This window comes from Arachis hypogaea, chromosome 20 (genome assembly GCF_003086295.3).
Source record: "Arachis hypogaea cultivar Tifrunner chromosome 20, arahy.Tifrunner.gnm2.J5K5, whole genome shotgun sequence".
NCBI lineage: Eukaryota > Viridiplantae > Streptophyta > Magnoliopsida > Fabales > Fabaceae > Arachis > Arachis hypogaea.
The window spans coordinates 144162557-144179953 of NC_092055.1; the positions used below are offsets into that span (position 1 = coordinate 144162557).

At 33.8% G+C, this 17397-nt stretch overlaps 2 protein-coding genes across 2 annotated transcripts; one reads left to right on the forward strand and one right to left on the reverse strand.

Moving 5' to 3' along the window:
- LOC112734949 (olee1-like protein) lies at nt 1–768 on the forward strand. The gene has a single exon (XM_025784488.2). It carries the CDS (start codon nt 87–89, stop codon nt 594–596), a length of 510 nt encoding a protein of 169 aa, XP_025640273.1. The 5' UTR covers nt 1–86; the 3' UTR covers nt 597–768.
- A 13312-nt stretch (nt 769–14080) lies between these two features.
- On the reverse strand, nt 14081–14635 carry LOC112736117 (cyclic dof factor 4-like). Its single transcript, XM_025785459.3, has one exon. The coding sequence runs from the start codon at nt 14633–14635 to the stop codon at nt 14081–14083; it is 555 nt and encodes a 184-aa protein (XP_025641244.1).
- Between the last annotated feature and the right edge of the window lie 2762 nt (nt 14636–17397).

The window sequence follows — 17397 nt, forward strand, 5'->3', positions numbered from 1 at the left end:
CATTTGCAAATCATCCCACCCTCAATCACTAAAGCAACAAATAAAGAGTAAGAGCAGTAATAAAACCAAAAACAAAGAAGAGAAAAATGGCCAAGTCCACCATCATGGTCATTGCAGCTCTCTGCCTTATGTCCGTTGTTGGTTCGGCCTATGGCTATGACAAATTCTTTGTTGAAGGCAAAGTTTACTGCGACACCTGCCGCATCCAGTTCTTGACAAGCGTGAGCGAGTTCTTGCCAGGCGCCACCGTGAGACTGGAGTGCAAGGTAGCTGCAAACGAGACCATCACATACGTGAAGGACGTGACGACAGATGCCGCAGGAAAATACTCGATTGAGGTTGAGGGAGATCACGAGGAAGAGTTGTGCGAGGTTTTCTTGATTGACAGCCCAAGACAGGATTGCAATGAGATCAAGAGTGAGGTTGCTAACTTGGAAACTGCCTCAAGGGTTTCCCTTACCCACAAGAACGGCATTGTCTCCGCCGTCCGCGAAGCCAATCCTCTTGGCTTCTTGAAGGCTGTTCCTCTCGCTGAATGCCCTCAGATCTTCAAGGAGCTTGGCCTCAACGCCAATGGCACTGCCAGCGACTCTTAATTAAGACCCAAACCTTCCACAACTCTATCTCTTTGTAATAATAAAGTTGATCATTCTTCGAATCCCTTTCAAATTCTAATTCTCTAGCTAGCTGTTTCATTATCTCTATCATGTAATCTGCTGATTTCAGCTTGCAATGCAAAGAAAAGGATTCTCAATCGTTTCAACTAAATATCCGTATTATGTGTTTCTTACTCTCTTAACTCTTCTCTCTATCTAGTTCTGTTTTCGAGTTCTTTGTTTGGTTGCGTAATTCATCGACTTTTTTTCTAATTATATTCTGAAATTCGTAACAATTGTTTCGGTGGTCAGATTATGATCATCTCTTAAAATACGAATCATTAAGATTAAAATACGATTTATCTAACTTTTCAATTATTATTGTAATTTATATAATTGAGTTTTTTAACTTAAAAAAGTGTAGTACGACAGTTTAAGAAATTAAAATGGTATTTATTTGAGTAATAATACTGTTATAGCAATGCTGGATATCATACCGTCACATATCTTAATTAGCACTTTAGTGGTTTGACTAGGTGCACTAAATGGATTGAAGTTGGAAATGAGAAGGTAGTTATATATAAAGGAAATTCACCACCAAGTATATTTTTTGTCTTTTTGTGTGTTAAATTCAAGAGTAAGAAATATGCAGTTTTTTTTCAAAGAAGAAAAGAAAAAAGGACTCTTAATTTAATAATTTTAGGGTATTTTGGAAACTTCTCATGCACCATGAAATTAAGATTATTGGATTATGTTTACAAAAAATCCAATGGTTGAGATTGAATTTTTTTTTTTTAAATTTCTTAAGAATTAGATAAAAAATTAAAATATTATATATTTTAAAATTTTAAAGTATCAATTGCATAGTTCATATCCATTATATATTAGAAATACTCCTTTAGACGAATGCCAATGACATCACACCGAATGCCGGTGTCACCAAGAAGTCAAGAACAAGAAGAAGCTTATATCCTTAATTTTTCAACAAAACAACGAACCAAAACACCTCCGCAATGGACTTGGCTTCCTCGATAGAATCAAATTAAAGTATCAATTGAAGTATTATTTCAAGTTAACATCATCTCTATTATCAACTACAGAAAAGCTCTGCATACAAGCCCTAATAACTTGTATGATTTACAAGTTCATTAACAAATAAAACTCCAAAACGCGCTCCAAGAGTTACGTTGTATACACGCGCTATATAAGATCCCGCGTATATCTAACTACCAAATTTAAAAGATTTCTTTCCTTCTTCGTTTTCGTTATTTGCAGATTTGCTCCTTCTTCTTCTCGCGAAGCTTCCCCCGGTTTCTTCGATCGTTCTTTTCCCTCCTTTCTCACTCGTTTTTCTTCGTTATTTACGTTAGTTCTTCTCTCTGCAACTCCAGCTTCGTTTTTTATTTGATTTGTTGTTTTCTGAAATCAAAGTTTGAACTCGTTTTGAAGATTATGGATGATTCAACCTCAGATGGTCAGCTAAATCCAGGCGAAGTGGATTATGAATTTGAATCTAACGAAGTTCTTGAGGTTTGATTTACATAGGATTACTATGAATTTTGTTGCAGTAATTTGTATAGTATTGTGTAGGTAAATAATTCGTGAACATTGACTGTCAAAATAACGCATGAAGATAAATCTGTGGATTGAATGTAATGTATTAGTTTTGATTAATTATCTGGAATTTATAGCAGACGCTCGGGTGTAGATCAGAACTTTTTTGGGTGTATTTTTGCGATAAGTGTGGGTGTATTTATAGTTTATGACTTTTTCTGTTATTTTAACTGAGTTGTTGTTGTTCGGGTGTATTATATCGACATGATTGGGTGTGTTTCTAGTTTTTGACATGGTGTATTCTGCAGCCTGTGTATTTACAGTTTATGGCTTTTATTGTTATTTTAGTTGAGTTGTTGTGGTTCGGGTGTATTATATCAGACATGATTGGGTGTGTTTATAGTTTTTGACATGGTGTATTCTGCAGCCTGTGTATTTACAGTTTATGGCTTTTTTTGTTATTTTAGTTGAGTTGTTTTGGTTTGGGTGTATTATATCAGCAATGATTGGGTGTATTTTTAGTTTTTGACATGGTGTATTCTGCAGCCTCTCTCTGTTGTTGATGACCAGTTTGTTCCGAAGGTTGGAATGACCTTTACCACCCTTGAAGATGCTGGAAAATTTTACAGGAACTACGCCAAGGCTGCAGGTTTTTCTACAAGAGTTCGGAGCACAAATAGGAAGGGAAACGAGATTAAGAATCAATTGATTACATGTAGCAGAGAGGGAAAATGGAAATCTAAATATCTCCGACCGAGAAGACGAATCCGACAGCTGGTTTAAACTGTCCTGCAAGAATTTATATACACACATTGAAGGATGTCGGTGCTTGGATCATTTCAAAGGTTGTGCTGGATCATTCACACCCCTGCTGTCCAAGTAAAGCAAAGATGCTCAAACAGCACAGAGAACTAAGCATGTCCATTCGTCGTACAATAGAGAATAACGAGGAGGCCGGTATCAGACCAAGCAAAACCTACCAATCATTTGTTGCGGCTGCCGGGGGTCACCGCGAGTTAAATTTTATCGAAAAGGATGTGAGGAATTACATTACGAGAGAAGTGCGGAATGTTTTCGAACAAGAAGATGCAAAGGAATTCGGGAAATATTTGTTAAGAATGAAAGAGAAGAATCAGAATTTCTTTTTTGAGCTCGAACTCGAGGAGGATCAATCGATTAAGCTGGCTTTTTGGGCCGATGCAAGAAGCAGAGCTGCCTTTGAGTATTTTGGAGACGTTGTTTCATTTGACACCACCTACAATACAAACAGGTAACAAACTGCCCCTGTTTATGATGCTAAATTAATGTATTTTTATGAATCCGCAGCAGAGGTGTATATTGGCTATTTTTTGGATGTATACTAAGCATTTTGTTGGGTGTACCTAATGATTTTGCATTCTGCACTATGGTAATTTATTTCAGGTATAATTTGGTTTGTGGTTCTTTTGTCGGGGTGAATCACCACGGTCAGTCAACACTTCTCGGATGCTCTTTGATGAAAAACGAAGAAATTGAATCATTCAAATGGTTATTTGAATGTTGGCTTCGTTGCATGGGAGGAAACGCTCCGAAAGGGTTTCTCACCGATCAGTGCGTATCAATGAAAAGGGCTTTAGAGGCCTGTATGCCAACAACAATTCACCGTTGGTGTATTTGGCACATCATGAAAAAGATTCCAAGCAAATTAAACGGGTACAAGAGACATGCAGAAATCGAACAAGAAATGAGCCAAGTGGTTTGGAACTCTCATAGCAAAGACTCATTCGATAGGAATTGGAATGATTTTCTGCTGAATTTTGGTCTTGTGGACAACAAGTGGCTTTCAGGTAATGTTTGTTAAAAATCTGCAACAGAGGTGTAAATTGCATTTTTTTGGGGTGTATTTATAGTCTGTGTTTGGGTGTATTCTGCAGATCTGTATGAAGACCGTCATATATGGGTTCCTATCTATCTGGATCACCACTTCTGGGCAGGGATGAGAAGCACACAAAGGAGCGAGAGCATGCATTCATTTTTTAACAAGTTTATCACCCGAAACAGCTCGCTTATTCAATTCGTCAAACAATACGATAATTGCCTCGGAAGCAGGAAGCAAGCAGAGAGAGAATCAGATGCTGCAGATTTTCACACGGTCATACCGTGTGCAACCAAATCCTCCATTGAAGCTCAGTTTCAAGATGTGTATACTCATCAAAAGTTTAGGGAAGTCCAAGCGCAATTCAGAGGAAAGGCGAATTGCATCACCAGATTAACGAATTCCGCTCTAGGCTATTCAGTATACGAAGTCGGAGAACAAGTTTCCAGCTCAATATTCAACAAGTTTGTGGTTACTTACGACTCAGTTGCAGCCGAGGTAAAATGCCAATGCTTATTATTCGAGTCGAGAGGGATACTATACCGTCACGCACTAAGCGTGTTAAGCTTTGAACGAGTAAGCCAAGTGTCACCTAGATATATACTGGAACGATGGAGCAAGAAGGTAAAGAGGCGATACACACACATCAAGAGCAGCCACGACGAGCCACTGTTGGAGCCAAGAAGCAAGAGGTTTAACCAATTGGTTTTTCGTTCGCAAAATATTTGCGAATTTGCATCCGAATCGAAGGAGCTGACTGCAATTCTGCACCGTGCGTACGATAACGTCATGGCTGAGATGGAATCATTAAAAGCCAAAAGGAAGGGGACATGTTCTTTATCCCACAAAGATGCCAACTTGGAATCCATTAACGAGCTTCAAAGCCCGCCAAGGATTCGAACAAGAGGACGTCCAAAAAATAGGCTAGGTTCAAAGTTGGACAAACAGATTGCAAATGCCACAAAGAAGAAGAAAATGAAAGTTTTAAGCGAGGTAAAAGCAATGTTCTTTAAATTTGTGGCGATTGAGTTTATTTTTCTCGTTAATAGTTTAGCTAATAAGTGAGTTTGTTATATTCAGATAAACTTGTTTGATGCTGCATCAGTGGTGCATTCCAATTCCAGCCAATATCAAGGACCTGTTATGAATTATCAGTTCAGGGTACCAGCAGCAGGGGATAACTCTTTGGGTATATAGTTACAGGATATGGGTGTAAAAGCACTTCTCTTTTGGGTGTATTTTTGTGAATTTTCTTGTGATTCACAAGGTTTAGGTTTTAAGTGTTTAGGGTTTAGGGTTTTAGGGTCAAAGCATCAGGGGGGTAGATTTCAGGTTGTATATTCAACTTTTTTTGGGTGTAAAAAATCGCAGGTTATGGGTGTATATTTGATTTGATGTTTTTCTTCATATTATAGTAGCTGTAATTCATACATTTTGAATACAGCACAGACAGTTTAACAAGCACAGACAGTTTGGGTGTATATTAAACTTTCCGTTGGGTGTACAAGTTTATAATTTGTGTTTAGATCTGCCTTGATGTTTTCCTTCATATTTTACTACCTGTAATACAGAGCTTTTGAATACAACGCAGACAGTTTAACAGCACAGACATTTTAATTATGGAAAAAAACTTCATTGAATAGAAGTTGTTTATAAATGGCAAATTTTTATAGCATATGTTCAATTTACAAACTAGCTAGCAGTTACATTACTCAGTTTCTATATCAGTAGAATTTATCTGACAAAATGGACTCAATAATACTGAGGATGGCTTGGACAGTCTTATTGCATTACTCGCTCTAATTGCTTGATCTCTATCTTTATTCATTTCACTGAATAGTATCCGCGAAGCATATTCTACTCTATAGTGGTCTGCCTCCTCCTACAATTAAAAAGTATATTCTGTTTAAACAACAATATTAATTCCAGTAAAGTAATACAAAGTTATATAGTTTTAAAGACAGTTACCTGTGGCCAATTATCCCATTCATACTTCGCCCTTTTAATGTTTTCGGGCTCAATTAACTCAAGCCACTTCATAACGTAAATAGCACAGTCATAGCTGAAAACGAAGAAAATAAATTACAAATCTCATTTAGGAAAGTTTAATGTTCAGAGTCAGAAATTTATACCTTGATTTTTGGTCTGAGATTTTAACGTATGTTGCTTTAATTTCCAACTCCTCTTTTTTCTTCAGAGGTTCCCGCCGGCATGTGCTCTAATTCTTGAAATTACATATCCCTTAAAAAACAAAACAAATCAGTAATACACCCAAAAGAGAACATACTTACACCCAAAGCAAAACATAGATACACCTTATATTGAATTGAAATACACCTATCTATTAAAATAAAGAACACAGAGCCAACTTACAGTGAATTTATTAAGCTGCTTTCTCCCATCGCTTGGAGCTTTCTTGTTTAGCGGGTCAAGTATATAAAATCTCCCCTTTTTTGTATCAATCACCCATAACCACCAATGGCCTGAGTAGCAAACAGGCGCAAAAATCTGAAGGATTGCCACATTTCAACAGTGTGTTATTTTATTTGGCATATAAGTAAAGAACGGTACTAACAAATTTTACAAATGAAAACTCACATATCGATGCAAAGCTAATTTTTTTCCATCTATGAAGGGAATAAACATTGGGTAGTCTTCCACCTTGAATTTTTTATTGGTTTTAGGTGATATGAATTCCCCGTTTGGGTGCTTCGAAACAGCCATGCTTTGCAACAATTGTGAAACAACAAATTAAATACTGAAAATACACCCAAGTGAATACTTTAAATAAACCCAAATGACTACACAACTTACACCCAATTGAACGTAAAAAATACACCCAAAGGAATACAGAAAATACACCCAAAATTCGTAGAAGTAACACTTACCACAATATCAGGTGGGAGACAGTATATTTGTTCTTGAAACCTTTTATCATTTTTCTGGTTGAGGATGAGGCATATGGCAGATACAATCTAGAAATATATGCCGAAATCAATTTACATTAATAAACAATGCAGTTAACTTTGGTGTAAAAACATTAATGTTATTCTAATATTACCTCAGATTCTATATAACTTCCTGCCTGGAGCGATGCAAAGTGCATTCTATTCAAAATGTATTTGTTTTGGGCAATCAGAGTGCACAGGTTGTCAAACTCGTTAGTACTGCCATCTGCGTATGTTTTCACTCGGGTCACCCAGATGTAGCACTTCTCTTTCATATCATCCGTATTTTGATTTATTCCCGCAGGAGTTTCAAACTTCCCAGAACTTTCTCCGCCAGTCTCCTTTTGAATTTGTGCACTTTTACTTTCTTCTTTCGCCGCACTGCTTGCTATTTTTTGTACCAAATACTCTAATTGTTCTAGCGAATTTGCAGTTTCTGGAGTTTTTGCCCTGTCTGCCTCCTGCGTTGACGCTCCCTCCTGCGTTGTTGTTTCTTCTTGGCTGGAATCAGTGAAGCCAAGGCTGAATGATGGCATCGGATATGTTTTAGGAACATAGGATGCTGTCCGTGCCATCATCATCAGGGCAGCAGCGTCTTCTGCGGATGGATGATTGCGTGATCATGTATAACGTATTATAAGAGTAAGAATATACGGATGATAAGCAAAGATTGATTTTAGTCTGATGAACTTACATTTTAGATGGAGCTGGGGGAAGCGTGGTGTGCTTTCTTCATGTTGTTGGGGGGGGTTCGGGAGTGCTGCACAGTTACACAAAATTAATCATGGCGTAAAAAAAAAAAAACTATTCAGGAACAATATACACCCAAACTGTAAGCCAATATACACCCAAACTGTAACCCAATATACACCCATACATTGATTTTACTCTAATGAACTTACCTTTTAGATGGAGCTGGGGGAAGCGTGGGTGTGCTTTTTTCAAGTTGGTGGGGGGGGGGGTTCAGGAGTGCTGCACAGTTACACAAAATTAATCATGGCGTAAAAAAAACTATTCAGGAACAATATACACCCAAACTGTAAGTCAATATACACCCAAACTGTAACCCAATATACACCCATACTGTAATAAAATATACAGCCAATACTGTTTCTTATGTTTTTGTAGGTCCTTCAATTTGTAGCAGAGTGGTTGGTTCAAATTCTGTCTCAGGTGTTTCTTCAAAGTCCGACAGAGTGATTGTTTGGGACACTGGCACAAAAACTTGAATCGGAACTCTAAACAAGAAGAAAAATGAAAGGTTAACAACGCCTTTGAAAATAATAAGTTTATAAGGCGCAAGATATTCTTGAAAAACTCACATTGCAAGCGCATCCGACGGTGTCTCTTCCCTCACAACCATTATATTCAAATCAGCCGGCTCACTGGCTGACTCTTGAACCAGACTCAACCTAAAATACACCCAAATAAAGTCAAAAAATACACCCGAACAATTCAAAAGAAATACAGGCTTTGTTTTTTGAGAACTTACATACTTGCAGTTTTTGTTTTTTTTTTCCTGCCTTTTTTTTCTCGAATAAAATAATAAAGAGCTTTTTTTAAAAAAAAAATATATACAGAATTAGAAGTAAAAGGTAATAAAAGAACAAAAGTAACAGTTATTTGAAAGAGAAATTACGTGCTCTCTGCAGACCTGTTTACACTACTTTATTCTGTGTGTCCTTGAGAGGAAGGATGATCACTTCCCAAGTTCACGTTCGGTATTCTAAACAGATTTCATGTTATTCAGATAAAATATGATACAGGTAAATCATGATAACAAGATTTTATTAAATAAAGCTTCTTACGTTTCAGAGGAGACATAGCGACCTTCTGTCGATCGCATGTCAGCTTCCTTCTCCCTACGAAACAAGAAACAATTATTAGCAAAGAAAACACAGTAAAATCTGAAATATACACCCCAACAAGACATACCCCTCTGCAGCAGATTTTTCATTGTTTTCCCTTAACCATTCATCCAGATCTTCAGTTCTTATTTCATATCTGTCACTACATTCATAAAAGAAGATGTTAACAAAAATAATTATGATGATAGTTGGTAATATAGCTTACGAAGTACTGTACCCATCATAGGATTGATCTTCTTCAGGGGATGAATGTTCAACAACAACCTTTTTCTTTTTGGATTGTGTTCTGGGTGGAAAAAACAAGTATGAATCAGAAATAAAAAATTAATTTTATCACAGAATATTATCCAAAGAAGTGCTTACTTTTTTGGTGTTCTTTGTATCTTTTTCTTTTTTCTTTGCTTCTTCACCGGTGATGATTCTTCGCTTCTATAAGTTAACAAGAGACACTTCAGTTAATACACGAAATCTTGATAATTAAGCCAAAAGAAAGGAGTAATAATTTCAGAACATTACTCATCAGTTGATTCAGATTCTGAATCAGAATCTGAATCCTCTTGACTCTTCTTTCTTTTTTCGGAGTCCATTCTGGAAGGCAAACAATCATTATTTAGAACATACTAAAGATATAAAATACACCCAAATGAAAGCACAAGATACAACCAACTGAATGGACAATATACACCCAACACAACAAACGAAATACACCCAGCTTAATAAACAACATACACCCAACTTGATAAACAAAATACACCCAAATGGTTCCACAAAATACACCCAACTCGATAAAGAAAATACACCAAGTATGGTACTTACTTTTTCCCCTTTTTGCTGGGTTATTTTTTTGCTGAATCCTCTGAGTCTTCTTGAGTCTCAGACTCAGAGGTAGAACTGTCAGTATCTGTTGTTTCTGTCTCTGAAGAGGATGTTGAACTTTTCTTTCTTTTTTTTATTTTTTTTATTTTTTGTTTTTTTTTCTTTTTTCTCTATTTTTTTCATTTTCTCTCTTGTTTGCGCCAACTTTACAATCCCCTAAAACATCAGATAATTTATTTAGCAACATTCAGATAAATAAAATACACCCAACATATTATGTTCACTTACCAAAATTTCTTCTGTTTCTGCATTCATTCTTTCGACCAACTGCTCCTTACTCCAGTTGGCAATCCATGGTTTTGGCGGTCTTTCAGCCCTCTTCTTGCCTTTATTTTTAGAAAGATGAAAGTAAATTATCATCAGGGCAAAGAGGCAGCCATCAATTGCCTTCTTCTTTTTCTCCTTGTAGTCGGTTATGCCCTTGACGATAAAGGTCAAAACATGCCCTCCCCAGTTTCTCTCTGTTATGGTGTCCATCTCAAAAATTGGGGCCAGGTGCACAAGCGAGATTTTGTTTATTGTCGTCGGCAAAAGGAACGCCATCTGTATATAGAGGATGAAAATCCTCTTGAACATTAGGCGATCCTCTTCGTTACCAACGCCAATATCCATCATCTCATCTGTAAGACTTTTGAGGGTCTTACCCTGGAATCTTCTAAAAATTACTTTGTCATCCTCAGAAAGTTTCTTATAATCGACTTTCTGAGGAAATAGATCTCCTACAAAAAGGAAAACAACAAAGTATCAAAATCGGTTCAAATACACCCAAGCATCAACTTAAAGACACCCAAGCATCAGTTAATATACACCTATAATTTTTAGCGAGTTACCTGTTGCATTGATGCCAAGCGCATGACCTATTTTTTTTGGGGTTATTTTAAAAGAACCGTATCCAGTTTCCAGTCTGTTCTCCCCTAATTTGAAGTTGTTAGCAAGCTCCCTTAACACTTGGTGGTGCACCCTTAGGGGTGGGATGTGCATCAAGCCACCGAATCCCAAATCCCTCACAATCGTTTTCTTCTCCTCACTCATGTTTCTGAATTTATCACTTAGGAGATGTGTTGCACACTTGAGATCTTTGGTTTGCTGTAAACAAAAACAAAATTATAGTCAAATATATTTCTATTATATAAAACTGATTTCAGGTAAGACATATATTTGTTCTTACATTTCTTCCAGGTTGGTTCCTTGCTGCCATTTTCTCTGAAATGAAAAATACACCCAAAGATTTCAGTAAGATACACCCATATATATGAGTTAGATACACCCATAGATAACAGTAAGATACACCCATAGATATGATTCAGATACACCCATATATATCAGTCAGATACACCCATAGATATGATTCAGATATACCCATATATATCAGTCAGGTATCACTCAAACATGCATCAATATACAAGGTCAAGCAACATTACAAGGTCAAGCAATATAGACCCATGGACAAGCAAATATAAGCAACTGCTGACTATTACAGTATATCAGTTCAGAAATATACACCCAACAAATTACTCCATATACACCCACCAAACTACGGAATATACCCTCAAAAATCAGTTACCAGAAGAACTAGAACAACAAGAACAGTCACACCTAGAAGAACGAAGAAGAACAGTGTAACATAGAATCAAGAATAACAGTAAAACCTAGAACAAGTAGAACATTATAAACTGTAAAATGAGACGTAGAGCAAGAAGAACAGTAAAACGTACAACAACGTAGAAGAACAGTAAAACCTAGTTCGAAATTTGGAAAATATATAGCAATGGTAATGTAACGTACCTTGAATATTATAGCTTTGTTTTCTTTGGAGATTCTTGATCGAGAGTTCTATGGTGTGTTGATGGAGTTTTCGAATGTTAGCGACGAGTTGTATATCTTGAGTTTCGAACGTTGCTCGAAAATGGAAGGGTTGCTTTTTCTCTGAATGGCTTTGAGAAGTGGAAGAAGTGGAAGAATTTGCCATTAAGGGGGCGGTTTATGCGAAGTGTAACCGTTTGGGTGGAGCGCGTGTAAATGACGCTCCATCCAATGCTCTTCTCTGCGCGTGTATTTTTTATGGGCTAGGCCAACTTGTAAAACTTGTATACCGTTTTTTCTTGTATGTGTAGCAGGCCCCTTATAATAATATATGAGATCACCATTATATAAGTCATTTAATTTGAAATAGTATTATTTATGATTATAATCAATATATGTATTATTCACAAACAAATTAAAAAATTAAATAATTTTTTAATAATTGTTAGTTTTTTAAAATATTATTAAAACTTGTTATATCATTGTTAGTTATTTAAAATTTGATGTTAAGACTTGTTATATATATATATATTTAATTTTTTTATTTATAAAAGCATAAATTCAATCTAACCTAAACCGCTTGAAATTGGATCGGATTAAAAAAAATCATTCAATCTAAACTACATCGTAAGTAAATTAAAATTAATGTTAAAATTGGATAATTTTTTTATTCAAAATCAATCATAATCGCATTATAAACTCATTTCTTAATAATTGATTTTGATGACTAATTTTAATTATCATATGATATGATGCCCATAGCTGAATTAAATTATTCACAGATAGAAAGAAGGCTTTGTTTCTACCTATGAATAATACAAACTAAGTGGCGAATAAAATATTATCTACTAATTAATACAAACTATTCTTCTATCTATTCGCATTGCAAGTAGTCAGCATCATTAACAAATTAATTTGACCTCACTAATAATGAATGTAACTGAACATGAAAGGAATCTATTATTAATTGTACCAACTTCATAATATTTAAAGTTCAATTACATTTATAATTATGTAGTGAAAACTGATTAGCCGGCCTCCAGAACCACGTTGTGCACAATCGAAAACGATAGCTTCCTTAATTTTCTAAGACGAGAGCGGGAAATGAATAATTAAAGTGCAATTCGCCATCAAATTTTGTGCGTTTAATTTTAAGTAGCGTGTTTACTTCTTCAAATCTTATCTCTATTTTCTTTCGCTTGACCATTTCTAATTTTCTATTGCGTTGAAATCTAGCTGTATGATTAATGCCCTTGAATTAGATCGTAATTTTCTATACGAACTAGCTATATAGGGCAGAAATAATCTGAAATAGAATATAATCAAATATTTTTGGACTATTCGACACCATTTTAATAATATTAAGTATAACGAAGCGTACAAGTAATTCCCAAATTAAGCAAATGAGTTATATCTCAAATAGTATAGTCTCCTGGTACTCAATTAAAAGATTGCAGATTCGAGTCTTCTATCTTTGGTAAAAGTAAAAAAAAAAATTTTCCAAATTAAAGTTAGCTAATCAAAACTTCTTATTCAGAAACGAAATACAATACTTGGAACTTGTGCTATTCATCATTAGGTCAATTAAGTATACTAGCAAGTGAAGTTAGTAATTTCTTTAGAGTTTTCGCTTGGCTTTTTTCTTTCATCTCCAATTGCAAAAGTTCCTTTTGATATAATTAGAGAGGCATTGACAATTCTTAACCTTCTTTTTTTAATATATATATATATATATATATATATATATATATATATATATATATATATATATATATATATATATATATATATATATATATATATATATATATATGTGTGTGTGAATTTATCATTCATCAACCTACCAAAATTAGAATGTATTTTCAGATTCAATTTGGTACGACATAACGAAGTTTAATTTAAAAACACTAGTATTAAAAATTAAAGAATCTTATGGTAGAAGAGTAAAATTAGATAAAAAAATATTTTTATTGAATTTTAAAAAATATGTGAATAATAATTTTTTATTTTTTATTAAAAAATATTTTTTTATTCTTCACAAAATTTCACCCATCACCGTAATATTATCCTAATAAAATATAGAGTTTTATTTTTGTTTATATTAAACACAAATAGGACACACATTCAACTCTCTCACTTTATACAGAGAGAAAGTCTAGCAGCAGCAACTTTTGTGTTTTGCACTTAAACATCAAAAGGAAAATGAGTAATTTTCTATCATTGGATGTAATCTCACACCATTAAAAATACTATTGATGATCAATTAATGGTTACAAAACACAAAAATTAGTGGCCCCTAGTACTCCTCTTATATAAAAACATGATTTTCATTTAAAATTATTCTAGATTTGTGAAGAGGCCGGTGGTGTATTTAGTTCACTTTATTAAAGTTAATTATTCCTATCTGTAATCTTTTGTGAGGAAGGCCACTAAAAAAAAGCCTGATAAATCAAAAGAAAGAAAGAAAGAGAAAAACAAATCAAAGTTAAAATTGAAATAAAGGAAAATGTATTTTCCGAAGAAAAAGAAATACACTTTCACAGATTATCCATTTACAAAATAAAAGAAAAAAAAAATAACTTAACAAGGTTGACCATCCTCAGAGCTCGTCCTCCGCCGTTTAGACGACTGATGAAAAAGCTGCCGGAAACCACCGTGAATGACGGTGGCAACATCCCACTCGTCCAAAACCAACCCCTCCTCTTCATCATCTAATCCAAATTTCTGAACAGTGGATGATGAATCACAGATGGCGCCACCGTGACGGGCGGCGGCAGGGCACGGCAGCTTACCCTTTCGGCGGCCTGCACCGACAGGGACGTTGCGAAGGGCCCCTCCGGCGGTCCAATACCTGTGGCAGGCCTTGCAGAAATGCCTAGGCTGATTAACGTTGTAGTTATTGAAGTAACAAAACTTGGTTTCCATGCTCTTGCATCTTGGACATGCTATGATCTTGTTTGGTTTCTTCATCATCTCTTCTTGATCTTCTCCATGATCATGATCATGATCATCATCTTCTTCGCTACCATTGCTGCTTTTCTCATCTTCTTTTCTTTCTGCTGCATGCAACGTGATCGTTATGCCAAACAGTTTAATCCCTTCTCTTTCTTGTCCAGTTTTTTCTAATGGAGCCATTTCAGAGAGAGAGAGAGAGAGAGAGAGAGAGAGAGATTGATTATTCTTAATGGAGAAGGTTTAGGATTGGGGTTGTAGAGATTATGGAGATGTATATGAAGGTAGCTAGCTAAAAGTGATTAGCAGCTATTAAATAATATTGGTATTTTTATAATGCATACCAAAATTTAATTATTAATTTTTTGTCAATTAATTAAAAGTATATTGAGAGCAAACGTGGAAAGTTAATTAAAGTGAAATCAGATTTAAATCTAAGGAAATATATATTGTTTTATGGTCTACGGCACGAAGCGCATGTGATATCTAGAGAGGCCAAAACTTGAGTAGTGGAATTAAAAAGTGTGTGAATAAATTAAATTAAAATAAAGAAAAAGGAAGAAAAGTGAGAAATAATAGTGAACGTAGCTGATCATGATGATACTTAGCTACGGCTTCATGTTGAATTTCACTAGTGCTCGAGCGTTATAGTTAGCTCCAATTATTTTTCTTTTAAAGGGTTAGAAAGAAGGCAAAAATTCACCTACAGTCAAATGAAATTATTTTTAAATTGCTGACACGTATTATTATTTGATTTGAAAAATTAGTTTATTTTATACAAATAATTTAATTAAAAAGATTAATTTGAGTTAGAATAAACAGTTATTTTTACTCTTTTTTTTTACATTTTTAAAATAATAAAATTCGTTGTCTTTCAATTTTTGATAACTAATATGAAAACTAATTGATTGATTATTATAAAATTTAATTTAACTGTAAATTTATAATTAAATATATTTTTACAGTTTAATTTAAAATTTGTGTTAGAGAAAGAATTTAGCAAAAAAATAGAAATAAATAATATCATTTATAACTTTTTGTTCGTATTGCAAATTCGGATTCCTAATTTTTCCTTTTTTGTCATTCCTACGCAGACAAAAAAATGTGAATTTTGTTTTTTTCTAATATCAAACTTTACTTTTTCAAATAATTTATTTTAATTTATATATATTTGACGAAAATTAAATAAATGAAAGTAAAAGATAAATCTAAAAAAAGATTGGTCAAGAAGGATGAAAAAGAAAAACGTATCAAATTTATCATTTAAAGATAACACGTATAAAGAGCTGAATTTTTTTTTTAAAAGTAGTTATTTGATCTATCTAAATTGATTTTTTTTAAAAAAAAATATTTATATAAAATAAATTGATTTTTTTCAAATCAAATGATAACATATTTCAGCCATTTAAAAATAACTTTTTATAAAGTTAACTACAGGTGAATTTTCACCTAAAAAAAACTCAACAACAAGAATAAGTAGAAAAAATTTAGAAAGAACTCAACAAATAAATCATTAGGATTATTAGTAAAAGGAACTTTCATGTTATTACATATGGCTAATAAGGATATATAATTCTATATACTATTGTCAAACCACTAATAAATAAACACAAGAAGGCAGAAAATGAAGCTCGGGGAAGGAGCTTTCATATTTCGTTTTATTTACCGACAAAATAACTAAGTAGAAATTCAAAATGATGAACACTTTGAAATTTTATTATTTCGACTTCGCCTTGATCGGTTTGGTACTATTTGATGCAACGTAACGAGATGGACTTACATCTATTCTATTCGTGAGTTAGCTAAGATGCGTCCAAATGAATGGTCCAACATTGACCTTTTTGGTGCTTTTTTCGAATAAATAAAGAACTACGCAGGTCGGTATCGAATTAGATTTTAAGATGGTGAAAATTTCAGCGGAATTGATTGTTGAAGCTCAAGTTGTATATTGCATGCTCCAAATGGTATTTGGTAGAACTTTTCCTACCAAAAACTTTTCGGGTTTCAATGAATCTAATTTGGGAGTATGATCACCACTTTTCAGGTTGCACCATAGGCATGGGGTCCCTTTTTTTAGACTTTAGTATATGCAACATTTTATATGTTCTACTTTCCCCTTTCTTTACTAGAGGACTCTCTTTATATATTGATATTATTATTTGGAAAGTTCTCATTTCCAACTCATTTCTCTCTTTTGTAATGTTGACAAGGAATGATCCTTTCTTTTATCATGGGTACTCTAATAAAAATTTTATGATTATTATTATGTGAAAATATTTTATTTTAATTATTAGATAATAAATTATAGAATTTGATTTATATATATTATAAAAGTGTTATTTTTATTTAAAATATATGATCAAATAAATAAATTATATTTTTAAATAAAGATCATCATAAAAAAATATTTTTAGTATCTTTATTAGAATAATAAATAATTACCTTTCTTTTATTTGGTACAGAAGGTACACTCTTTCTATGGGAATTCTCTTCTTCTAAGCTCACTCAAATATACATAATGAAAAGTGGAGCAGCCTTATTGATTTTGAAAGAAACACAAGTAAATGAATGCTAAGGAACTTACAACCTGATTAGGATGTATACTAGAGTGCATTTATTCCTTTATTTGGTATATGTGTGTAGGGTTTAGTTATAAAATTATTTATTATAGTTGTAATCTAACTAGGGTAGCTAACATAGTTGAATATTCTCGCAAACAAAGACTTCTTTAAATGAACATGGCAGGTTTCTTCGCGCAAGTTGCTACTATTAATTACTAATCAGGAAAGAAAAAGATTATAATAAAAGAAGAAAAGTCAACAAAAGCAAAAAAGCAAGATCCTCTATCAATCAGCAAATAAAGGTTTCATTTTGCTTAATCAAAATCGTTCCTAAAAGATATTTTAATTTCTATCTTCATTCTTAAAAATTAAATTTAATTAAAA

Excerpts from the sequence above, each read along its gene's own strand:
- LOC112736117 (XM_025785459.3), bottom strand. The coding sequence starts at position 14,635 with ATGGCTCCATTAGAAAAAACTGGACAAGAAAGAGAAGGGATTAAACTG.
- LOC112734949 (XM_025784488.2), top strand. The coding sequence starts at position 87 with ATGGCCAAGTCCACCATCATGGTCATTGCAGCTCTCTGCCTTATGTCC.